Here is a 26,821-nt window from a genome sequence, read left to right as displayed (position 1 = left end):
TGTAATATCTATTCGACGACAGTGTTAATGCATTAAATAACGTTTCAATAACTTTTTAATATTTTTTTTTTTTTAATATTTTGCTGTCACTTGCCACTGCTACTTGCAAAGGAAAATATAGTTGAAAACATTTTAGAAATGATTGTTATAAGAAGGAAACATGAAAGACCAAAAGTGGGTCCTACCTTACCGATGATTACATCTTCACTCAATTAAGAACTCGATTGTTCTTGCATTTCAGTCCGACACTTCTTGCATAAATCTGATCGCTGCACAAGACACGAATCACAATCAAAGCTCTACCGCCACGAACCTCACGCTCCCTTGTAGCGTCCTGAGCAGGAGGCAAGTTTTCACAGAGAGGGAACGAACGAGGGAATCCCCGTTCACGATAAAAATAAATTATTCTGTTTCCAGTGAAAGTAAACTACTTTATAAATATAAGGTGTAGCTAGCATTTTAATTTACATAATTTGGTATGAAGACTTACTTTACACATATAAGTTCTTTAGACTTTCTGTTTAGGGGAGAGCGGGGTCAATTGTAACAATTTTGACAAATGATGCTTTTACTATTAAACTATTTATCTTTGCAGCGTGAAAATCGGCATGGAAACACTACAATATGTTGTTATTGATATTATGGAGTCACAATCCCGCCATATATAATATGCTAATCATAATTAATGTTTTAAAAATGTGTGACAAATGTTACAATTGACCCTTGCTCGGGGGCCAAAGGAAACACACTACAGAAGCAAATGTAACATACTAACATTTACCAGAAATACAATTTATTTATTTGCTGGAAATAACATGTACCCTTACACAATGATTAAGAATTAGCTAACTGTGCTTTTGTTAATAAGTAGGATAATCGAACCATACCAGGTCCCAAACACTGTTTCTAGCAAAGATATATCTGATCATTCTGACTGACAGTTATGACAAATGTAAAAGCTGTCTCCTTTGATGCACTTCTCATGTGACCAGTTGTCACAAGTTAAACACTGTGCCCATTGCTCACCAGATGCACTATTGGACCACTTCTCAAAGCAAATTAAACAAAAACATTCGTCGCCTTCAGAGCTGCTTTCCTGACACCTTCTTGCGCTTCTGCTTGCAGAAGCTAAGCACTAACGGCTAAGCACATCGTTACCAAGGTGGCCCTCTCATGAGAATTAATTCCTCCAACTTGCTTGCTTCCCTTTGGTGCGACTATCTTGTCTGGCTTAGGGGCTGTTGATATGCCTGTTTCATCGACATTGTAGATGTCTTAAGGTTCGAATTGATATTGCTCCAAAACCTTCGATAGGTTTTCAAAAAAAAAATTAACATTCTCTTTATTAAAGTTCATAGCACGCGCTAAGAATGTTGACTCTGGGGTCTTTCTTGCTAAAGTAGGATTTCTCTTTATAAATGCGGTAAACCAGTCTGCACCAGCCATTTGACGATCTGCTCAGGACTCTGGAAACTTACACGGATTTTGGTTTGCATATTGGTAGGCTAGCTGTCTGACTTCTTTTGAGGTGAGTCCATAAAATATATTTGCACATGTCTTTATATACTCAGTTAACTGGGTCTCCATGTAGGCAGATAACACTTTATTGTGTGGTTTATAACCCATAACAGGAATCACTTTTTCTTGTCTCTTCTTAACAAAACGGTTCAATGTCACATGACAAATATTGTGCGCTTTTGCTGCGTGTCGGATTGAAACATTGCTTTCCAAACTAACTTTGCAGCTTCTTATATCTTATCTTGTGAAGGGCCTCCTTCGGTAGTTCTTTTTCTGTCTCTCACCATTCTGAAACATACAGAATGTAATAATTCAGGATGGTTGAACAATGTTTTTTATTACAATGCAAGTGAATGTTTTACATAAGAAACGCATAAGGGGCAATTGTAACAGTGTTACAACTGCCCCGGTTACATTTGTTACATTTGCCCCATCCTGACGCCATATTATTTGCTGGCTTGCAGCTACTAACCCCGACACCAGAAATTGATCACAACTATCTTAACAAATACATCAAATATTGTGTATTGCGATGATATATACAAACCTTGATCAGACGACATCGCGAAATCACTATTAAAAAATAAAAAGGAACCTTATGTTTTTACTTACGTGTTGAAAATTTGAAAAACTCCCAATAATAGCCGGAACAATCGCTACGTAAGCACCACCTCCACATGAGTCACTCCCAACTGACGTCTCCTTTCTACAGGTTTGAATAGTTTTAAAAAATACCTCACGAGAGCAGCACAGTAGTGATTGTTACATTTGCCCCGTGTTACAATTGACCCCGCTCTCCCCTACGCTACGGTGTTGGGTGAATCGACAAGACCATCAGCACTCTGACCAGAAAACGAAATCAGAACTCGAGTACTCCGTAATTTTTAATTTCACTTACACTTGTCTATGAAAGGAAGGAAAACCTAAGTTTCGTACAAAATATGGAGAATGTACAATGAAATAGAAATATCTCTGCACGAACACAGGCTAATGTTTACAAAAAATGCCGGTACACCACAAATGGACATTTCCACTCAATTTTTTTTACAACAATTTTAAAAACTACACCCTGGAAAAATGACCCCTGCAAGTTCTCGCGTTTCTCTGCGTCCAGTTTAAGGCAGAAACGAGACTTCCAAAGTTGCGAGGCTAGCGTTGCGCTGAAAACACGCCGCCGCCATGTTACTACGTCACTCCTTAGGGAGAGCTCGTTTGTCGTCTGCTTCGAGCGTCCAGTTCCGGATGGGTAGCCCACGGTGAGCGAACACGTGCAGCAGTTTTACAAATCTGTACCGATTTAAATAATGGAAGAAGGAGCGATAGGAGAAAGGAAAGCTATGCTTTTTAATGATAATTATTCTATGAAATATCCGTGCTACTCACGTGCAAGATAAATGAAAGGGTTAAGCTGCGTGTGTGTTCTCAGGCCATGCGAAAAATATTGCTTATAAAATTGGTTGCTGACCAGACACTTAAAAATATTTTTTAAACTTATATTTATCTATATTTACCGTAACCTATGTAGTGCAAAATAGGAATTTTCACATTCTTCACTTTATTTATAAAGCCTATTTAGCTTTCTTTTCCATAAGGCAATTTCTGTTGCGCAAATTATGATCAAATATGTTTGTGCAGATAAGAGAAAATACACTGAGAAGATTACATTAGTTGCACAGTACATATCTATACTTAGTTTATGTATAATTATTACAAGGAAATAATGTGTATAACCATGGGCGTATTTAAGGGGGATTCAACGGGTCCGACCCCCCTCTTTTTTTGGTTCACTAAAATTACCAGTTTCCTTGTTCTATCCGCTTGTTCATGAAAAATTCCTTCGGACTTATTTCATTCTCTTAAATTAGAGACGTATAGGACGGGATACGGATGGGAAGGAAATTTCGTAATTCCACACACCAGATGGGACTGCAGACCAATATCTACAATTTCCTGATAGTTTCGGAATTTCTGCGATAAGAAACTACATTGAGACTGTCAAATCAGTTATTTTAACCCCTCGAATCATATTAAATAAATTTGGTTCTTAAAAACGTAGTGACACAAGATGAACAGAAAAGTATCAATACTAATAAGTAGTGTGACTACAAACACACAACTTTGTCTGGTCCAGCACCCCCCCCCCCCCTGCTCCCCGACAAGCTTCCGGCCAGCAGTGTCCTGGATTTTCACTTACGAAATAAAGCAACCCTAATCATACCAAAAGTTGATCCATCCCTCCCTCCCGTGAACTATATATACGCCCATGTGTATAATAATATCCCATACTGAAATGGTACGATATAATTATTTTGAATTTTGTACTGCGAAAAAAGCCGCCTCATCTCGTTACGTCTAACGCATTAATTGGTTGGTTCACAAGTTCACCACTAAGGATCCTATCGAGACGAGACATGGCAGCCTTGGTCTCGTTCTCGTTGAGAGTTGTAAATGTCTGTCTCGTGTTTATTTGTAAATGTCTCATTGACAGTCTCGTCTCAATTTATAAACATCCGTCTCGGTTTGGGAGAGCAATTCTCGTTCTCGTCTCAAGTCTAGAAAAATATAGAATTAACAACGTATGCAAAGGCTTATCATTATAAATACAAAAAAAAAACCTTTCATATATATTTTTTTTTGACTCCTCGTTTCGACGGTACAGCTCATATATGCAAACCAAACTGCAGATTCAGAATTACCAGGAATGAACTGGCGCTGTAATTATTATACACAAAATTCATGGCTATCTGTGGAAGTCGCATGTTCCAGGTTTGACTCGACCTGGGCATGACTGTTTCCTTGTGAGTGACATTTCATTGAACTGGAAATTGTTACATGGAGGATGTTTGCTCGAGACTTTGGGGACAGCTAGGGGGATGCTTCTATTGTCAATGTTAGTGTTGCTCACGAGACGAGGCAAGTTCTGTCTCGTCTCGTAAAAGGAGATGGGACAAGTGAACGATTTCGAAATGAGATGGGACAGAAGAAAAAGTTCGTCTCTTATCGTGGCAGGTTGGGTGATACTTAGATTGTGCAGTTGGTGGTAGTGTGTGTGTGTGTTGGGGGGGGGGGTGTACTCCTGCACTCCGACTTCGAATACTGCTTGTAGTTATTCATCTTCATTGTAGCGATTAGCCAAAAGTGGGAAGAAATGTGATGTTAGAGATGATACATAATAAATTAACCATGCGTTCTCGTCGTTGCGGTTAAACAAAGTGAACGGAAAAGCGACGTAAAAGTAGGCTAAATACAAAAATTTGCAATATATATTAACTGAAGAAAACTGTCATTTACTGCAGGGAATTTAAAAACTCACCGTACCTTTTTATACCGTATCACCTCTTATATTGCAGAAATTGGCGTGTAAACCAGCGTGTTCTAAAAGTATTATCTTAAAATTTGTGAAGAAAATATTATGACGTAAATAATTGTAATTCCAGAAAAGGCATTCCTATAACATTAAGTTCTTGCCAGTCAGAACTAACCTATGAATTCGCAATGAACAAGGCTGTTCACGTGTTCAGCCATTGACTGTTGAAAGGTTTGCTTTGTCACCCTAATGGAAAAACCCTCTACCGAGTCTCTGAATTATAGTAAATACTACTATACTGCTAGGGCATAATTCATCTCTAAGAAATGGAGCACAGATTTTTGCACTGGAAGTTGTAAGATACTTGTTTTACACAGTAACAAGTGAATTTTCTGTCGCTTCCGCGGCTCAAGCTAAGTTGACGGGACGAGCAGAAGCCCCGCCTCCACGCATTTCTAAGTGATGACGTCAGAGGACCTCCTGTCTGTGGAGAGAACGTTTTCAAATCTGTGACGTAGGAGGTGAATTTCAGCGGTGTTTGAAGGCGTGTTTCTCGAGAACCGAAACAAATATCGCCGAGATATTTTGCACATCTCATTTTTGTGTCATTATCTGTAAAATGAATGGATTTAAAACGTTTTTCATGTCAAAGTGGAAATGTCCATTTCCAACCCTGGCGGAAATGCAGTGTTGCTGATATTCTGTTCGTCCTAGTGGGTAACACCGAGAGACCGGCCTCAGGAGCACGTTATAAGCATACATACAGTACTCGTAAGATTAGGCTTCCCGCATATACGACCATACGACAGAATGTGAAGAGAAGAGGCCCCAGCAAATGTGCCTCACTCCGTGGAAAGTTCGTATACTGGACAGGGTTAGAATTTTTTTGTAATTATCATAAATGAAAAATCCAAACTTTTCCATTGAATTACATGTGTTTTGACGAAATAAGTAAATACACTTTTAAAAGAGTAATGGCGTGGGTAGGCCCGGCCTCCTGGCCTCATAGGATGCTTCGCCACTGATGGCAACACTGTATCCAGTAAGGATCACCAGCAACTGTGGTGGCTAAACAGGCATGGCAATAACCCACCTCCTCCTCCCGCCGTAACAGTCTTTGCCATGACGCAAAGTCTTCCTTGGGTGGGCTCACGGCCCTTTCCTCATGTTGCCTCAGGAGGGTACCGGAACAGTCCTCCTCCTTGCTTTTGCCGGTGTCAGAAAAAATGTCAGTCTGCAATATTTACTTTACGACATTATTACCAGTTTACGTATGTAATAATATTTTAAGACAGGTTCTTCAATTCTTTATATTTTGTTGTTACCTTCGGTAACAGTGGTAACATGCATGCCACGCCTCTGCTAAAATCATTGACTTTATTGACACTAACTGCAAACGTTTCTTTTAATTGAAGGGCTCGGGTGTAAAACATGGTAAGTGACATTTTGGTCATTTTGAGTTACAAAGTAAAATGTGCCATCCTTCAATTTTCGAGTGAAATTGCCATGTTATACAATTTGCATTGGACTCAGTGAAGTCTTATGAAATTGGTAAACACAACAGGAAAACAATTTATCTACAGTATAGCTTCTAATAACCTTTTTTCTTAATGAACTCAAAATGACCAAAATGTCACTTACCATGTATTACACCCGAGCCCTACAATTAAAAAAACCTGTATATTTCATTGTAAAAATGCGGGAAAATTTTGTAACAGGGAAAATTTTGTAAAAGTTTTGATATGTTTGGACCCACAAGGTTGAATGTAGAATGCGTGAAAACGTAAAATCCAGGAACTTATAATCGGGATTCCACTGCATATACAGTAAAGTGTATATATGCTTTGTACATTTTCAGATACATCTATTTCGAGTCTAGGAGGAAAACATAGTAGCAACAGCCAGTCTTCCTCTGGACAGGAAAAGCACAAGGTCTTGAAACGTATCAAGAGCCTTGGCTCCTTTTTGGGTGAGAAAACCTGCAGTAAGCCACTTGACTTCTTCAAAGGTAAGATGAAAAAATACCCTCCAAAATGTTTCTCTTGGTAAACAAAAGTATTTTAATCAAATTTTTCAAATACTCAAAAATCGCACAGGAATTTTGTGTAGACATATAGGGTTCAGCTGCAGAAATTTCATTAGCTTTGAGGAAGTACAGAATAACCTATCATTTATTTTCTAAATTTTCACAAAAAAAAAAAAACACTCTTGAAGGGAGGAGCTATAATCCTCATGCTTCCCTATAGTCAAAAGGTTGGTAGAAAATAGTAATTACGAGAACGTCTAGTTATTGTTGTTTATTCAAAAAAGTTAACAAATTATACAAACTGCATATGATTATTCAACACTCAAATTTCGCCATCAGTTTATTTGATTATTCAATAGCATTAATGAATTGCAGGTGATATCAATCATGTGCTTATTCATATTGACTCTAGAGAATCAAAAGAAGGATATAATATGGAAGACTGAAGCATATTTCGTGTGTGCATGCTGTACTGAGAAGTAGATGTAATTTTCAAAGTTTGTGGTATAAGGAAAATAATTAACTTTTGTGATTTTTAATGTAAGAAGTAAGTCATTTTCTGTTTTACAACCATGTGAAGATGACAATACACCACACATCAATAACAATGCAAATTCAAGATAAACTAAATCAAAAATACTAATAGTAGTAATATTTGCACAGAAATATTGGAAATGTTATGATAACAAGGTGGTAGAAACTGGATACTAAAGCAAAGGAATACAATCAAAGTTTGTTTTCTTTGTTTTGCTTATTTCCAGAACTTCGCCAGCAAAGGTCAAGAAATGTGACAACTTCTTGTCAGAACCACTGCCAAGGGATTCCTCTTCTGGTTCCAACAATTTCTGTGGAGGATCTGGACAGAAACCAACAAAACCACCGTCAGCACTGTAACGTCAGAACAATATGCAGAAGCATCAGTGAAGAAAGCTCAATGCAAGTATATTAACATAATGACAAAATTAAATGTATACTGACTCTAATAGTTGGTAACCTTATCAGTAATTGCAATTACTTGAATACATTTCTAACAAAAATTCCATTTATCTATAATTTTTTTAAGTCAACTAAAATCAAAATTGTAATATGTATAGAGAATTCACAGATCTCCTTAGTCCCAGGAAGGACCATTCTCTACAATGAAGCTCTATGACTTCATTGTATGTGAAAAGAGAAAATACACAATGTAGAACTTTCAGCAAAAAAATGCAGGCTCGACCAGAACTCAAACCTGACTCTATGGCATACTATGCTCTAAAAACTAATTGCCAGTTTAATTAATATTCTACCCTAGTTTCAGGCGATCTTTTACTGTTTCTGTTTTACCTGCATGGAATTATCTCTGTTAATGCTACCACAAAGAATCTGTTGCTTTTGAAATACTGTTGACATCAACAGTGTCTAGTTTCTCCCAGCATAGAGTTGGAAATTAACTTACTATCTGACACATACGGAAGATATACTATGTAGGAATTTCAACAAAAAATGTAGGCTCGACGAGGACTCGAACCCATCTCTCTTGCATACCATGCTATTTCTCTACCAACTGAGCTAGCCCTGGTTTTGCAGTTTAACCTGTCTCTGCCAGAGACCTAGGTTAGTCCAGGTCGAGTCTGCATTTTTGCTGAAATGTCAAAAATGACTTTGGTAGACACTCTGAACTAATACAATTGGATTCCATTAACATTTTAGAATCTATATAAGTGATTATGAGTAACAAAATTATATTCTACATCAGTTCTGGTCATGCATGTAGTGTTGTAATATACAAGAAAGTTTTGTTTCAAGTATTATTTTATGCTCAGATAGGCTACCCTTGACTGGACCTACAGTTAAAAGTGGTATCTGAACCATTGTCCAAATATGCCTCTACCAGGAATATAAATATTGAACATAGGGAAAAATTAAATTTGTATGCAAAAAATATGCATGAACTCCAATTATTTAATTAAGTAATAATCAAGAATATAAGATGCTTGGTTTCTGTATTACAGTACTATTAATTACTTAGTAGCACTGTAAATAGATAATTGATAAATTATAAATCTATCTGTATGTTTATTTAGACTTCATACAGAGCGGGAGCAGTTCATTCACCAAAGGATTCGCCATCTTGTTCAGGCATTCTCTGAGAGAGCACAGAGAGTGCGGAAACGCCTTGAGCAGCCACCAACTCCCTCCACAGCCAGCAGTGAAAGAGGTAAAACTCAGACTTCTTTCTGTGATATTTAAAAATTCTCTGCACATTCAAGTTGCAATGGAAATTTGTATTTCAAATTTAAGAGAATGTTCTGTTGCAATGGAAATTTGTATTTCAAATTTAAGAGAATGTGCTGTTGCAATGGAAATTTGTATTTCAAATTTAAGAGAATGTTCTAAGTTAGAAACAAGGTGTCTATTGTCAACACTGAAGCCAATTGAGAATCTTAGGCTGCAACCTATTATATTTCCACATTGAATGAAATGGTTTATGTATATTATAATAAGTTTGAGTAGAAAAGAAGTGATTGCAGATTCAGTTCATGCTGTGGACCAAATTTTTAATGCTAATGCAATAACATGAGGGCAATTGGAGATTCTTGAAAAAGATGTAGAAAATATTAATAAAACTGTGATGGGAGTTGACACACTGAGGAAACAATCGCCCCTCATGCCTGGAAATATGAATTGTCGGGAATTGCACATGGCAGGAAATTTAAAAAAAAAAATTAAATTACAAAGACATAGTCTACCATTTCAAAAACGAGTCTTGACTGGATTTTTCATATTAATTGGAATATTCTTCCCACAGAATTAAGTATGTTTGTGATATGAATGAAATATATCGTATTTGCTGGTGTACACATTTTTGAGGAAAAAGCTTCATCACTGAATTTATAATTAATTTACAGTAATTCAAATATAAGGTAATATGTAGGTCTACTTTCAATACATAACTTTCGTAATCTAACTAGGAAAGAATACATTTTAATCTTCTTGATCACACACCACAAGAAAGAAATCGTCTAACTCAGAACAGAAAATTAACTCAGAAAATTTCCAGAAATGAAGGTAATAAAAATTTAGTATCAGGGTATGAGAGGCACCCTGTTTTTCAGATCTATTTTTTAAAGGAAAAAAGGTGCATCTTATATGCCGTCAAATACGATACATAAATCCTTCTTCAAATCAAATGTATCAAAACAGAGTAATGAATAGTATGAGTGAGTTACTTTCCTTCCAGGCGCGGTTGGCCCTATAGCGCACAGGATCAGTGAACCCCCAGTAATATACGATAATCACCTCGAGAATGAACAATAAACAATGTCTTTACATTTTCACATTATTTCGCTAAAAATTCTACACAATAAGTCATGTATTTGTGCCCGTAATACGGTGAACTCTTTTGCTGAGAAGAAGAAACCGCGATTCGGCCGCCCTGATACAGACCCTCAGTTGAACCCCCACAGGACAGCTCTTGCCATTGTGAAAGCTTCGTGCGGGAGCAGAAGCGCGAGGAGGGTATAGGACAAAATACATGGGAGGTGAGATTTGCAGAACCTATGTTCAACCCAACGGTCATGCGCAGTTCGTTCTCTTGCAGAAGGCGCGGGACAAGGCTCCGATCTCGCTGCTTCCTCCCTTCCAGTGTTGCTGTGTGCAGTTCAAGTTTGAAGCGCACACATTACATATTCAATATTCTCTTTGTATCATTTTTGTACTGAACTTCTTGGAATAAATGCAAAATTGTGGCAGAGATGGATGAGTGGAAACAAATAAAAGCTGGAATTAGATGCGATGAATTAAAATAAAGGAGATACATTACCAAAATAGCTCGTGCATGCATTCAGAGGTTTTTCCTTAAAGGTGGAAACACTTCGGGTTCGCGAAAGAGAAAGAATGGCGCGAAGACGTGACTCGCTGTCGCTCGGTGTCAATCGTCTCAAGTTTGTTAGTTTTTGAAGTGCTTGGATACTTGTTGGAAAGTATTAAGTGATGCTGCGAGTGAAGCGAGGGATGGACTTTACCTAGGTTATGTCACATGATGCAGTGTAGGCGGTGCTGTCCGCACAGGTAAGAAATGACCGATAGAAATGCACGTAATTAACGTAAACGAACTTCCTTGTCCACTGAAAAAAAGCGTGTGCTGGTCGACCAGCCCCAAATTTGAACAAAGTTATCTTGTATCAATGAAAGGGTCTCAGGTTCGATTTCTAGTATGCACATGCCATTAGTTGCCATTTCCCTTTAATAAATGTAGGACCAGTTTTGATTAGTCGGCATGGACGTCCGGAAGGGGAAAAGGGGGCAGCCCCTCATGGAAATTGAATGTAAACCAAAAATTATATATTACACGCATATAATTTAATTTCAGTCACAGTAATTTTTGGTAATTATTATAAAAGCGTTGCAGTAACTTCAGACTGAAGGAGTGTTTTTTGCTCCTCCTGAGGAAAAAATATATTACTTGCCCCTACTTGAGGACGTCCATTCCAACAAAACTCAACTTTTTTCATAAAGGCACAATTTATTGTAGTTTCAGCCCTAAATTTATTCGCACACCCCTAATACAAAACCTTATACTCCTATATAAAAAAAAATTCTGGACAAATCTTTTAAGCCCGCCCCCCATCCTTTTGTTAGGCGAAGGAAGTTTATTTTGCGGAAACTGAATATATGTCACATGACTTCAGTGAACCCCCGGGTAAATAATGCACGAGCCGTGCCTGTTTCCTTCCTTTGTGATGACATTTGTAATAAAAATTACGACGACAGAAGCAATAAAGTACATACATTTTTTTAGGGGACGCTTCCGGCCTCTGTCCTCCACCACTCTTCAGCAGATTCCAGTCATCCAGCACAGAATCAAGAGAATCCAGAACAGCCCAGTTTTTTAGTTTGATTGCTCCATTGTATAGGTGGCTGTCATCTTGCATTAAGGGTTTCAGCTGCATGCGAGTATTAGATCCACAAAGTAAGTATTCATATTATCATATTTCCAGTGTAACTGAATACTCTAACTGCTATAAGAGGCCTCTACAATAATGTAATGGTTAATGCTGCCTCCCTCAAAATGTTTTAAACTTGAATCAATAAATATTAAGCAAAGCTAATTGCTTGATTATAGAGCAAGCTATTGGATAAACTAATCTCTTACGAACCCTAGTGCTGCCTATGAATTATTGTAAAAGAAAAGAGGCTAATTTAAATCCATTCATATGTCACTTGTCTTCTCTGTAATTTTTGTGAGCCAAAAGGCTGATTTGTGTCAAAAGCACATAATATCAGAGTAAAACACTAAAGATTCAATATTTCATTCTGTTTGCACAGATATTTTATCTTTTGATCACCTTACATACTGTGCACGAAAATCTATTTCTCCATGTTTTTCAAAGAGAATTTTCATGTGAGGATGTCAGTAAGGAATCCAGTAACAATTATTTACATTATAATGACTAAACTCATTACAATTCCTAGCTCCTGTTCCATGATCTTTTGGAATGTTTATATTTGTGAATTTATGTTTCTTTTTCTCTGTATTTTGCAGGTACTTTGTACATCATTTGGTTGTTTATTGTTACCATTTGCTACATGTATAACTGCTGGGTAATTCCACTGAGGACTGTGTTCCCATATCAAACATCAGAAAATACACTACATTGGATGACTTTAGACTACACAGCAGATGTCATCTACATCCTTGATATTTTACTATTTAAGCATAGAGTCATGTTCCTAGCCAATGGATTCTGGGTACACGATTTAAAAGAGACGAGGAAGACCTACTTTATGAAGTTACAGTTCAAGGTATGTGCTTAATTGTCCAAGAATCTCTATTGTACTCATTCAGGTATATCAGTAGATTACATGTTTGGAAATGGAGCTCAAGAACGTTGATTATACAATGGACTCATAAAACCAAACTGACTGTTGGAGTGCCACATTAAGTTTACGTCTTCAAAAATTGTAGAATTAGGGAAAAGTATATAGTAAGGATGGGATAAATTAATCAGTACTCCATTGGTACCTGCTGATATAGCATATTGGAATACTGATAAAATTACTAATTGTGATAATTAAAATCACTACAAAATTACTAAAAAATGTAATAATCTGGTAATTGTTCTGCAAATAGCCTGTAATGAAGTGGACAATTCTGTTCTCTTTCGTATATATAAAATTTACCCAGATTTTGTAGAACAACATTCTAAATATGCAGTTTTCTGTTGTAAGACAAATATATTCTACTCACCTACTTGCATACAATAATTAAAGACATAATGAACCACTAAAGTTCTTCAAAGAATGTTCTCTTTTATATCATATCAGTAGAGTATTGATCCACAAGATGCCCGATATAAAATTTTAAGAGTTACCGATAAAGGTACCACTATGAAATTTACCATCAGTGATAATTTTATAGTATTTTTCTCTATTAGGACCATGAAGGGTGAATGTGTAATTTGGGAAAATATAAAAGTGGAGAACATAAAATTGGGCTTCTACTGTATCTGCTTTCTTTTCACAGATGGATGTGCTGTCACTTGCACCTCTTGATTTGTTGTACTTGAAATATGGCGAAGTCAAACCTATATTTCGTTTGCCTAGACTGTTAAAGGTAAGAAATAATGTATTTGTGATGGGTATTTCTCTTATAAGCTTGGGGTTTGTAAGTAATGCATTAATTGGTTGCATGAGGGTTGAGGGGAGAACAAATGAAATATGATGGTGAAGCGTAGATAATAATGAATAAAATATCTGCATCCTCTTATTCAACTTTGACATTAGCATTGGACACACAATAAGAACGAAGCAACTTCAGTAATGTATGTAATATAGATGTTCGTTTACCTACAAGTTTGTTCAGAAACAACTTATGTAGCACAAGAGCAACATAATATGTTGATAAATACAATTCATAAAAATAACCATCAAAAAAGCTTTGTAGTTGTTGCTATTCAAAGGAAGACAGTAAATTTAAAATATTAACCTGGTTGCCTGTGGTTGTCACATGGCGACTTGGGTGTTAGATTTTTCAAACAAACTTTATTCTGGTGTTTATTAGTTTATATTTGGATAAACAAATGTATTTAGCATACAGAACACTTTTCTTTTAATTTGCAGTTGTTACAAGCAAGTAATAATCTCCCAGAACATCAAAACTTGCTTGTAACAACTGTGAATTAAAAGAAAAGTTCTACATTGCAAGCAATACACACATACAAGAAGAATTATACACAGCACGTTTGCATAATTTGTTATGTTTGAAAAAAGTACAAACATCATGTGTATTTTGTATAATATTTTCTACAATAATATGATGACGTGAACCAAATAAATAAAAATAAAGTTTTGGAAAATAGTTTTTTTTTAAATCCTTAGAATCATTTGCTACAATTAAAAACTCTTTAGTGCTCTGTCTCTCAACCTGAGGGACAACTACAAATTTATGGCTGCAAGAAACCTCAAATCAGTACAGCATAATATGTAACAAAAGGACCTGTGTCACTAGAAAGCATGTAGCAAAAATATTACTTTGACTGATACTGCTAGAAACATGCTTGCTCCAACTAGGAATCTTTGTTTCCATTATAAATGCCAGATATAGTAGAAGGAATTGCCAGCACATCAACTCCATGCCCTCAAGAACGATCAAGATATATATAACCATATATTCTGGATTGTTCGATTCTAATGGCATGAGCAATCGCGTGTTAAAAAAAACTCATAACATATTATACTACATATTAACAATTTAATTTCAGATTCAGACATTTTGGGAGTTCTATCATCGCTTTGATAGTGTCCTTGCATCTCCACATGTGGTCCGAGTGGCTCGGACTTTAACTTACATGCTATATCTAGTACATCTCAATGCATGTGCATACTACAGCTTTTCTGCTTGGGAAGGACTTGGCAGTAATGGTTGGGTTTACAATGGGAAAGGTAATGCGTAAGTATCAAGTTTCAGCTACAAAAGGAAAATATAAAGTAAGTAGGTGTACTCAATTTACTTAAATAATATTTCAATATATCATTTTGTATATCATTTTTTTATAAATGAACTTCCATGAAGACAAATGCTTAGCATTCTTACCTTTGGTTCAAGCAGTTCTGGATTTGATCTCCAGTGGAAACTCCAAAATTTTGGTGTTGGCCCAACATTGTGAAGACAATTGGGGAGGTACTTGAAAGCAAGTAGTTAAAACTAACAGTGAATATTACTATTAGAGTTATTAAATTCCAATGACTGTTATGGGTGTGAATATGGTACACTTGTGGAAGATACAAGAATTTAAATATTATTGTAAGGAACTTCAATTGCATTATGAAGTAAGAAACGCAGGTTAGTGTGAATTTTGAAGAACAATATAAGTAGAGAACTTGAGAAAAAATGGGAAAAATATACCCAAAACTGCATTTTATTTGTTCAATACAGTTATAATATACCTTGTGTTGGAGTACGTCAGTTGTTTACTAGTAACCCATTGTATTTAAGCAACATACAAAGATCAAAGTTTTTATGATGGAGTCCTGGCTTGAATACAGTTTCAATGTTGCAGAACATTTCTTTTCTTATTTGAACATTCTTTCATTTTTCAAGGTTTGACATTATACATAATCAGTTTTTTATGTTCACTGAGGTACATTAATATACGCTAATTCCATTTCCCCAACTTTCAGATATATTCGTTGCTTTTACTTTGCCACAAAGACAGCCACATCTATTGGAAAGAATCCAAAGCCTGAGAACGAATTGGAATATTTGTTTATGACATGGAGTTGGTTGATGGGAGTATTTGTGTTTGCACTTCTCATTGGACAGGTATGTATGCCTTTATATTATTGTGACATTTTAAGAAATATTTCTGAGCGGAATAAACAAGCTTTAAAACCATAATGCACTCTTTCTCTAAAATTTTCATTGATACAGGGGCAGCTTAAAAGACAGGCAACCCGTAATCTTAATATCTAAAATTAAAATTAAGTTCAGGAGTCCTGCCAACCTATATTAATGTTGTAATTACATAATAAAGGTATTCAAGTTAATTTTTTGGTTAGTAACGTACCAACAATTATCTTATCTGATTTGAAATATAAATGTTATTTACCTGAATTTCTGTATTTGTATCTTTGATCTATATATAATATTTTGTAAGCCTGTATTAGCTAGTTAAGGAAAACAAAGAAAAATTCATTAACAATTCACTGTTGGTTGTAAGTTTTTCTACATTCTGGTATTCTTGTACATGCATTTATTAGTATGGTTAAAACTCTATAGTTTATTATCGCTAAAATTGATGGATACATTCATACTTATTCTGAGATACGCACAAGTAACTAAAGGTACATACTTCTTCATTTCTGCTAGATAAGGGACATAGTGGCTACAGCAACCCATCAGCAGACAGAATACAGGAAACTACTGGATCAAACTCTTCAATACATGAGAAGACTAAACTTACCTAAAGAACTGCAAGAAAGAGTTAAACTTTGGTTCACCTTTACCTGGGAGCAGCAACACACACTTAGTACGTACAATTTGTTTTATATGTACATATATTTTTTTCCTACCTCTCTAGGTTAACCATAGGAAACAGATAATGGTACAAACACAATAAAACATTCACGCCTCACCCAGGATTCAAACCTTGGGACACCCAGATACATAAGGAGTTGCACTAACCAGTCCATCATGTAGGATGGTATGTTATGTACCAAATCATATGCAGGAAATATTACATAATTAATCTCACCACCACTCTCCAATTTGCCAGTCTGTCTTATCTTCTTACTTTCATTGACCTTTAAGACAAGAAGTCAGGGGGAACAATGGAGATATCTGCATCAATACAGCAGCAGAAAATTAAACATTCCAAAATTAAAAATGGCTTCAGAGCAATGTCATTCAGGAGTTATCACAATGAGCCTAGAGGTAGGAAAGTACAATGTGAAAGCAAATGAAAAAATTGTCTTCTGCTACTTTATAATTCTGCCTACAAGTGTAGTTGAAAGGACTTCCCATTTTTAACCTGCGTTTCCTGTTTCTACTACCTAATGAAATTACTGGGAACATAAAAGAGACGGCCAACCTAATACTATTTGCACCATTGTTATTGTTATTGATTTGGTGTTTTAAGTCCACTTTATGCACAGTAAGGCTAATCGGGACTGGACCTACAGTTTAAAGTGAAATCCGAACAACTGTACCAAGTGCCTCCACTGGGTATCGAACCCGGGACCCCTTGATTACAAGGCGACGATGCTACCACTGCGCCATTAGGGAGGCCCACTATTTGCACCATGTACTACGTAGAACAGTATTAATATTTTTTCCTGTATTTATATTATTGTATTTGCATTTGACATTTACAATGATGATGAGAAGATGCAGGATTGAAAATACAAGACTGCAACCCTCAACATCCCAACGAATGTTTACAATGAGGCAGAGACTGATGATAAAATCAGTTGGAGCATGAAACTGTGTATCATTGCTGGCTATAAACAATGCAAAGAATATATTGAGCTATGTAGTTACATACCAGCATGTTAAGAAAAGATGAGGACTTAAATTATTTCCATTTAAATAATTTTCTTTCATATTTCCAGTTCCATCGCCAATAAGAATACTCAATAAACTTGTTTTGTCACCATCGATTGCTTTAACTTATTTTCCTTGTCAGTATTTCAGTATTATAAGTGAAATATAGCAAGTATACGTTGAAAAATTCATGAAATTCCTATTCCAGATGAGAGCAAGATCCTTGATACACTTCCAAAGAAAATGAAGACAGATGTAGCAATCAATGTACACATACAAACTTTAAGCAAAGTTCAACTTTTCCATGACTGTGACCAAACACTTCTTCGGGACCTTGTTCTGAAACTTAGGCCAGTTCTATATTTGCCACGTGATTATATCTGTCGAAAGGTACGTATGCACATACTAAGACATTTTTTCTTTGTATGTAAAAACAACTTCATTATTATGAAATATAGTTCTTGTTTCATATTAAGAAAGATGATTTGATGGTCTCTGTGATGCCTAAATATTGGTGGAGTTTATTTCAGGTTATATGTAGTTTACACATATGTAATGTACACATTATATGTAGTTTGGGTGAACCATGAGTGGATCCAAATAGTAAATTACTTACTGATCAGAAATCAAACACTGAAATCTTTGATTACAGGATGTCAACGCTACACCTCAAGGATGATGTAGACATTCAACAGCATGTCAAGGATTTTGAAAAAAATGGGAGTACATGTCACAATTTTGTAGCTTGTCATGTGCTTAATTTTCATCCTTCCAGACAATCAACACTTTCATTTGTAAAATAATCTGGGCTCTGGTGCCTTGGGAAGGGGGGGGGGGGTGTACAAAATGTATTTACAGTTTTCGAAAACCTTGTGAAGGTTTTACTGTCAGATAAAAAAATTATAGATACTAAAGTTTGGACTCCAATTAAAAATTAACCAGTAGACCTACATAAGAACGAGTTACATCAAAATTTAGCTTATTCAATTTTGCGTTAAACTATGCTAAACCTTTTTTTTTTTAGTGTGCCTTCTACTTTTTATTGCCATGGGAAGAAAGAAAATGCTGGTTTTTTGGAGTATTGCAAATGAATTTATTGCAATTTGAAATTATAAAATAAAAAAAAAAACAGTTGAAGAAATTTTAGTATGGTGCAGGCAGAAAGGCTTTAAACACAATTCATAATTTTCAGTTTTTAAAAATTTGTCAAAAAAACCGTTCTTTTTACATTTGCGAAACAACTTTTTCTTGGTATTGGGTAGTCTTAGAAATGCAATATTGGTCTTGTTTTGAAGCTCTTTGCATCTGTTTTCAAAATCCATTATCATTGTCAATTCACATTGAGAAACCGATTTTATACAGATTTTTATACAACGGAGTAAACCTGTGCATAGAATGTGGCATTGCCGCACACATGTGATGCTCGTTGAACCGTGAAATCTGTGGGCGGTCACTCCGAATCAGTGTGTACGGTGTTGCCACGTTCATCTTTACCCTGTTGAATAAAAATCTGTATACAATCGGTTTTGCAGTATGAATTGATAATGGAAATGGATTTTAAAAACAGATGAAAAGAGCTTCAAATCAATACCAATATTGTATTTGTAGGACAACCCAATATTACGAAAAAGTTGTTTCGCAAAATTGAAAGAAAAAAAATGGTTCTCTGACATTTTTTTTTTTAAATGTGAAAATTATGAACTGTGTTTAAAACCTTTCTGCCTGCACCATACTAAAATTTCTTCACGATCAGACCACCCCACCCATTTTTTATTTATAGAATTTCAAAGAGGGCGATCCTTTGCAAAACTAAACAAAATGCTTTTTTTCTTCTCTCGGCGATAAAAACAGAAGGCATACTCGAATTTTTTTTTGACTAGCATAGATTAACGCAGAATTGAATAAGCTAAATTTTGATGAAACTGGTTAATTTTTAATTGCAGTCCAAACTCTAGTATCTATCATCTTTAATTCGACAGTAAATGGCAGAAAAATGGGTGAACTAATAACACATTACATGCCAGGTATTCCTCACTTGATTTTCTAAAGTTGAATAAAAAATACTGGCAACAGATCTACAGTTTTCACATGACTAGGTAGCACAGCATGCTACGGTGTCAGGGGTTCCGGCCTGGGCATGGGTGTTCCTTGTGAGTGTCCCTTCATCAATTTCATCATATCATGACTCATCATCATCTTCACAATTAGCCAAAAGTGGCAGGAAAGCAAAGTAAAATAAACCAAATCAATCAATCAAATGAATACCACGAAAACCAAAGAAACTTATTCTCCCAGCATGTCTATTGCCTTCGGACACAGTCCTGCAGTGTACCCTACAGAAACGATAATCTAGTATGGTAACACTTTCCTCACAATGAATCTACACCTTGGTGAAGAAAAGGGCTCATATCAAGGGAGTATGGAGAGTGTTCCAGTATCTCCTCTTCTAGTGACAATGCCAGAGTCAGTAGTGTGACACCGTGCATTGCCATGCAGAATAGTTATCCTGGGTGCTGTGTGTCATGAATGGTTTCCTTGTCTCAGAGGACACCTACGCCTGTGTGCGAGTTAATGCAGCAACATCACATGCTTCACATAGCCCTTCAAAACATTATTTTATGACATTACAATCTCATGTAATCATTAGTATTGCTCCACTTTAGCACACATGCCTTTCAGACACTTGCACTTCGAGGCAGTGTGCACTACTACATACGTAAGTACACATGTACTCCCTCTGTCCCATAATTACTGTCTGGTACACCTTTGTTTGTTGTCTCATAATAATTGGCAGATATTCAAACTGTGACATTGGTGTATACAGAAGAAGAACATGAAACAAGGGAATGAGTCATACAACTTTATTACTCAAGGATCAGTACAAATTGTGCTTTCCATCTGCCTCTTCGTCTGTCATTTCTGTACTACCATTTTGGCATACCGGACTATAATTATGGGACAGAGGGAGTATGTCACAACTACATTCACTATGGCATGAAAGAGACAAACTTGCATCTGCTAGCTACATCAAACCCATCAGTAGGAGAAAGAAGAACCACGTCGTCTGCAACTAACCAGTACATGCCTGAAGAAGGTGCCAGAAGGACATTGAAATTGTAGACTCTTACAAATTTTAAATGGAACAATGAATAGGTTGTGTAGAATAGATTCACTCATGTTTCATAGTTCACTACCCACTATCAAAATTGCAATGCTATCTGATAAACATATGTAAATTGATTGTTCCAATTTTCTTATTCTATCTCTTATAAAAATGTATAGGGAAACATGTGAATTGTTTATCTTAAACTACCTAATGGAAAATGTGATATACAAAAAATATGATAGCTATTAAAAGAGATTATATGAAATGTACTCAATTAGTTCTACGTGTCTATCTTAATTACTCATTCAGTGTTAAGTGTAATTTGTTCACTGACTATGGTTTTTGTGTTCCCATCCAGGGTGAGGTAGGAAAAGAAATGTACATTGTGAAAACAGGCCAAGTTCAAGTGGTTGGAGGAGAGGATGGGGAAGAAGTCCTGGCAACACTGACAGAGGGTTCTGTATTTGGAGAAATTAGCTTGCTGGCCATGGGAGGTGGAAACCGAAGAACAGCCGATGTTAGGTAAGCTTACAAAATGGAAGATGTGAAGAATTTGCAAATTTGCTATTTGATGAAACTTGAATTAAGAAGAAACTGATTAACATTTCTTTAAAATTTAATTTCAGGTCCCATGGTTTTTCTAATTTGTTTGTGCTTAACAAAGCAGATTTGAATGAAGCCATAAAACATTATCCTGATGCACAGGAGATTCTCAGGAAAAAAGCAAGGTAAGAGTATTGTACAATTGCTGTTACATTAAATAACAATAAGTGACACTTAGAAAAGATGGAACATTTTCACTATCTATTGTAATATTATTAATCCAATACCCTTACTAATATGTAAAGTCTGAATAGTTAGAAAGCATTCCGAAAATTGCAGGAAAATGCACAATTACATGAAAATAATCAGTTTTCTCTTGTGATTTTGGAAACATTAAAACATTCAACTTACTCACCAGATTTAGCCCCCTTAGACTTTTCCATATATTCCCAAATCTCCAGAAAAAGCTCTGGGAATAGTGAATCGTACATGCTGTGAACAATTATCTTGCAATCTCGACAAAATGTTTTATACTTGTATAAATTGTGTAATAGCATTAGAACATTGTGAGGCAAAGTGTGTTGAGTTGAAGGAAATAATGTTGAAAGAAGTGACTTAAATTTATTCTTATTTCCCTTTCTGTTTACCATACATATAAAACCACCCTCGTATTACTTCCAGAAGGGTTGGTTACGGTAATATTCAATGGATACTCCTTGGTAATACCACTGATAGCAATTAATCAACAGTAATACAATAGTATCTATATTTGATGAATCCTAATTACAACACTTGACTTGCGTTTAACATTACGTTTTTTTCTACAGTATTAACTTTTGTCTTTTCCAGGCGTCTCATGCGACAGAATGCAGATAGAGAAAGACAGAGGGAGAGAGAAAGTTCAGAAATCATTATTGGCAATAAAGAAGGCACCCCACGTCTTGTTAAAACTGTCATGCAGGTAATTTATACAAAAATACATTAATTCTCCAAAACTTCATTATTTTACCAAATATATAATAGTTTAATGTGTGAAAATAAAACTATATTTTTGTAACTTTAATTGTTTGTTTGTTTAATAAAAAATGTGATGGTGTATCAGCACTCAGGCTATTTGCCACCTTCTTCCATTACAAGCACATAAGCCCCTTAGCAAGAGCACAACTAATATAGTGAATTTAAAAAAAAACATATTATGAAATCCTTATCAGGAAAAAATAATAGCGAGAAACTTCAATCAGTACCACACTGATAAAAATCTGATATCCATATTAAGAACAAATTTCAAAACATCAAACTAAAATCACTGGGTCGCTGATACAAACAGAGGCTGTAAAGGGGCACTTGGCACACAAGAACAATGCACAGAATAACACACAACCGTATAGAGGATTATCATAACTGTGAGTTGAGGAACAAGTGTCTTGTTGGCCTACAAAAAATACAGTTCCAGGGTGTAGTATGTAGTATGTGCAACTTTTAGATTCAACTCTCTCTCTGTGGTGCAACAGCCCTCAATGCCAGCCAAGTGGTTTTTAAGTGGGTAAATGCATGGTCAGCACATTGAGTTCCAGCACCACTGTTTTCTGGCTTGCAAGACTGGAACACAACTTCCTCTTATCAAGTAGCTCCCCCATTCTCCTAACAATGCTGGGTCAATTCTGGAATTTTGGAAGCTCCCGTCAGGAAATGAACCCAGGACTGCTGGCACCAAAGTGGACTAAATATTTGACTACACAGGAGATCTTTTAGATTCAATAATTCATAAATTGATAAAAATCCTCACCAATAGCACAGTGGTAGCGTCGTCACCTTGTAATCAAGGGGTCCCAGGTTCGATACCCGGTGGAGACATATAGTGGTTTGGATCCTACTTAGCCTTACTGTGCATAAAACACCAAATCAATTAATAAATAAATTGTTAAAAGATGCCATTTTATCACACAATGATGGCAAAAAACATAGAAAAGCATGTTTATAATACCACAAAATGAAAAATGTAAAATGAAGTAAAGCAATAAATAAGTGGAAAATGGTAGATTTTTGCGATAATACGTATATCTTTCTCAATGTACTATGTACTGAAATAGTGCATTGTATAGAAAATAAAATTCTGACAAGTAAAAAATGTGTCATATACTGCTGTATGAAATTTCAGGAAATGCTACTGAATACCTCAATGTATTTAATGTTACAAAGTACACTGAAATGTACAGGTTCTTAATCAACACTGGACCATATTGTGGAAATTTCCATGCAGAATTCTCCAGTTCATTTTTCTCCTGGATTGAGTCAGACAGCTCAGATAAATGACCTGGTGTATTTGTCCAAAAACCCAAGAAGTTTTCAACATAAAAACCAATTTGAATGAATTTCAGGTAACTATTGTAATGCCAGTTGCGTAATGCTATTCTTTAAGGTTGTCCCTCCAGACTCAATGGCAGCCAAACTGCTGAAGTATGGGTCACGGCCTCCATCTCAAGCAACCAACGCATCTCAGCTGTTTTCTCCTTACTCCACCTCAGGAATGTTAACACCCAGCGTAGCATCATCATCACCTTGGTTAGGAGTCCCGGCCCACCTGTCACACAGGAACTCTTTCACTTCACTGCTCGCCTCCAGCCAGAGCGACTCAGTGCAGGAAGATGAGGTGAGTACATTAATGAATTATGATCAAGTTAGTTTTGAAATCATTGTATTCCTACAGCTCACTGAAAGCTGTAGCCAAAGTTACATGTTTCTCAGCAGTTTAGGAATAAAATTTGTTTAACTTTTAATAGGGCCTTTTGAACTCATTTGTATGAATGCCAAATGACAGAAAAATCCACATAGACAAGATGTGTTACAAAGTCTCACAGTTTTCACTGCAATATCATGTTTTTTTTTAAAAAAAATATTATCCCACTAAGAATTTGATTAACAGAAGTAAAAAAGAATAATTTTATGAGCTGAACAATGAGCTATTGCACCTCTAGCATAATTATAATTGTATCTAAAAAATGTCTGAATGAGAATCAACATATCCCACAATTTTAAATTCCAACCTTATTCTTCAACGTGGCCGCGGTGGCTCAGTCGGTAACGCGTCTGACTACCATGCTCAAGGTCCCGGGTTCGATCCCCGGCCGGTTCAAATCCGGGAACTTTTCTAACGGTGGAAGCGGCCCCGGCGCACACCCAGCGTCGAATAACATGGGTACCTGGGGGAAACCCTGGGGGGTAAAGGCGGTCAGGGGCGTGATGCTGATCACATCACCCCCACTCACGACCGGATCAAGAAAGTGTGGGGCGTTACCCCCACACCCCCTATACGCCTTCATGGCATGGTGCTATGCACAGGGGAACACTTTACCTTTTTTTTTTTTTAACCTTATTCTTCAACAGACAGACAGACATGTATATGCAAATATACACACCAATCGATGTATGTGTACGTATACACACATCGATGCAAGTGTGTATGCACTAACCAGACAAATCCAGTGGAAAAATAGGGGTGGCTGCAGATGCAATCGGAAATTTGTTTTGTTCCATCCTGAGAGGGTTTGTTACAAGTTGTTACAATCATCACAAATCATAAACATAAAAAAATCGGGTGATAAGCAACAATTAAATGTACAAAACGTGCTGATCTAAAACTTGTGTTTCTGCTCTCTCTTTTGTGTTTGGATTAGTCTCCTCAAGCTAGGCACATCTTACATGGTCCAAGAGTATATTCTTGGTATAAAAAAATATGATTGAGACGCCTATGGTTTAGCTGTATAATATTAGTTTACAGAGCATGCATGTAAAATTCATAAAATGAACTAACATGAGCGTTTCTCAACTTATCACTTTTTCTTCTTCATCTTCCACAAAAGTTAGACAAAGGTTGTTTTAGGTTCAGATAGGTTAATCTGGGCTGGCCCACTGTGCGGCATGCCTCAACCAGAGATCAAAACCAGCCAACCAGTCTCTCTTAGATTATAAGACGACAGCAATTACCACTATGCTATCGAAGAGGTTCTCTTCAGCTTCCAAAAATTTAAGTTATACCAAAAATGACAACTACAGAAGGAAAATGAGGAGTTATTTTTGCCTCCACCATGGTTGCAACAGTGTCGAGAAATGTATGAGATAGCCAACATTGTCCTCCATTTTCTTGTGAGCTTTGCACTTAAAATAGCCATGATGAAAAGATTTGTCAATTAGCATGTAGAGGATAGCAATATTTCCCACACATTTCTCAGAATTCAGGTTAGTAAGTTACCACAGTAAAGAAACACCTGAATTCAACTTATAAATTATTTTCTGCAAATTATTAAAGGAATTTCTATTGCAGTTGCTTGTAGTGGAAACAGTTGATGCAGAGAGTACATTTACCAGAACCACAGCAACTTTGAGAAGACAGAAGAACATTGGTAGCTTTGATGAGCAAAGTGATATGGACACATCAATTTCTGATCAAGAATTGTCCATGGAGGAAAAGTGTTCTGTCCACACTTCAATCAACATAAACGAAACTTTTGAAGCACATGTTGACACCACGCAACCATCCAGTGATCCCAATGGAAACGTTACAGATTTCGACACCACCTTCCAGTGCCCTGTAACAGTGCATAGGGAAATGACTCCATCACCTACTGAGCATTCTTAATGCATTTTTTGTGCTGCAACTGCAATATATTTTAGATAAAGACAAGTTGTGTAATAGCCTAGGTTCTCCTCTGTAATATGTAACAGTTTCCTTTTAGAAACATATTTTTTGAATTGTTATTGTGTCAACATGAATATATATTTGTGCATGTATAATTTGGATATCTCAAGGTACATACATGAAAAGTAATGGAATAAATACAAAGTAAATGTGGCCTTCAGATTGCCATCCAAACAAGCATGCAGAGCTAATAAAAAGATTATAAATACGACACTAGACTATCTGAATTTATAGCATCATCTCCTTTGTTATCAAACATTACGTGTATAATTATATCACCACCATAAGGGTTGATAGGAAAGAGCACCCTCCCACCAATCCTGACAAAGTCTAAATAGTACATCACTCACTTCCATCAATGGCTCAAGAGCATCATAAGATTATAGTATACATAAAATAAAGGGGTACTTACATTCCTGCGTTCACAGAAATCTGTCTAGACACCATACTTAAAGAACAAACTCGTGGCAGAAAAAAGCTTTGTAGTGAAATATTAAGGCCTTAATCCAGAGCAATGGTAATTTAATAAGCCTGTAAAGCAGAAATCAAGGATTTGAGTCCCAGAGAAAGGATTTGCATTGTTATGTAGCTATCCAGTATTACAAATTAATTTAGTTGATTAACAAATTGGTATTATCTTATCGGTCTACATAACATAACCTGTGGTGCAATGGTCCATTGAAGACCTGGGCCTACTTACCGACTGCCAGCCTCACTTGCACCTGATTCTACTCACTCATTCACCCGAGGTGGGAGATCATCAAACCAGTTACAGGGTGATGTGTGGTGGTCAGCACAATGAACCCCCAGTCGTCGTCGTAGGTTTCCATGACCGGGTTATGCTACTCATTCGTAGCTTCCCAATTTCCTCATGATGGTGGGTGGTCACCGGTCCCAGACACAGGCCGAAATCTCAGGAGAAAAGTTGTTACACTTTCCCCAGAAGACTCAAACCTGCACGCATACCATACCCGGAGCCCAAAGCATGACACCTTAGACCGCACAGCCACAGTGCGATACTATCAGTTTACACAGAGCTTTTTACAGAAATCTGAGAAATTGCCCATCTAGAACATTAATACGTATGTATCATGTAAAGT

The 26,821-nt window shown here is 36.4% G+C and overlaps 1 protein-coding gene across 1 annotated transcript; it reads left to right on the top strand.

The window, feature by feature from the left end:
• Window positions 1-5,657: 5,657 nt before the first annotated feature.
• LOC146001228 (cyclic nucleotide-gated channel beta-1-like) lies at window positions 5,658-25,869 on the top strand. Its single transcript, XM_083138532.1, has 16 exons — window positions 5,658-5,699; window positions 6,684-6,833; window positions 7,613-7,787; window positions 8,918-9,051; window positions 11,635-11,805; window positions 12,379-12,638; window positions 13,360-13,449; window positions 14,597-14,784; window positions 15,516-15,657; window positions 16,204-16,363; window positions 17,585-17,766; window positions 20,841-21,004; window positions 21,109-21,210; window positions 21,875-21,986; window positions 23,445-23,675; window positions 25,347-25,869. Exons 5-16 carry the CDS (start codon window positions 11,784-11,786, stop codon window positions 25,659-25,661), a joined length of 1,968 nt encoding a protein of 655 aa, XP_082994658.1. The 5' UTR covers window positions 5,658-5,699; window positions 6,684-6,833; window positions 7,613-7,787; window positions 8,918-9,051; window positions 11,635-11,783; the 3' UTR covers window positions 25,662-25,869.
• The last annotated feature ends 952 nt before the right edge of the window (window positions 25,870-26,821 follow it).

The sequence above is a fragment of the Lepisma saccharinum genome, chromosome 17 (genome assembly GCF_977018435.1).
Source record: "Lepisma saccharinum chromosome 17, izLepSacc3.1, whole genome shotgun sequence".
NCBI classification, from domain to species: Eukaryota; Metazoa; Arthropoda; class Insecta; order Zygentoma; family Lepismatidae; genus Lepisma; species Lepisma saccharinum.
Note: the sequence above shows the minus strand (reverse complement) of the source record. Positions and strands in the feature narration are given on the sequence as shown.

Coding starts and splice junctions, on each gene's coding strand:
- LOC146001228 (XM_083138532.1), top strand. CDS start 11,784: ATGCGAGTATTAGATCCACAAA. Junction 11,806..12,378: donor GCGAGTATTAGATCCACAAA/GTAAGTATTCAT, acceptor TGTATTTTGCAG/GTACTTTGTACATCATTTGG. Junction 13,450..14,596: donor GTTTGCCTAGACTGTTAAAG/GTAAGAAATAAT, acceptor ATTTAATTTCAG/ATTCAGACATTTTGGGAGTT.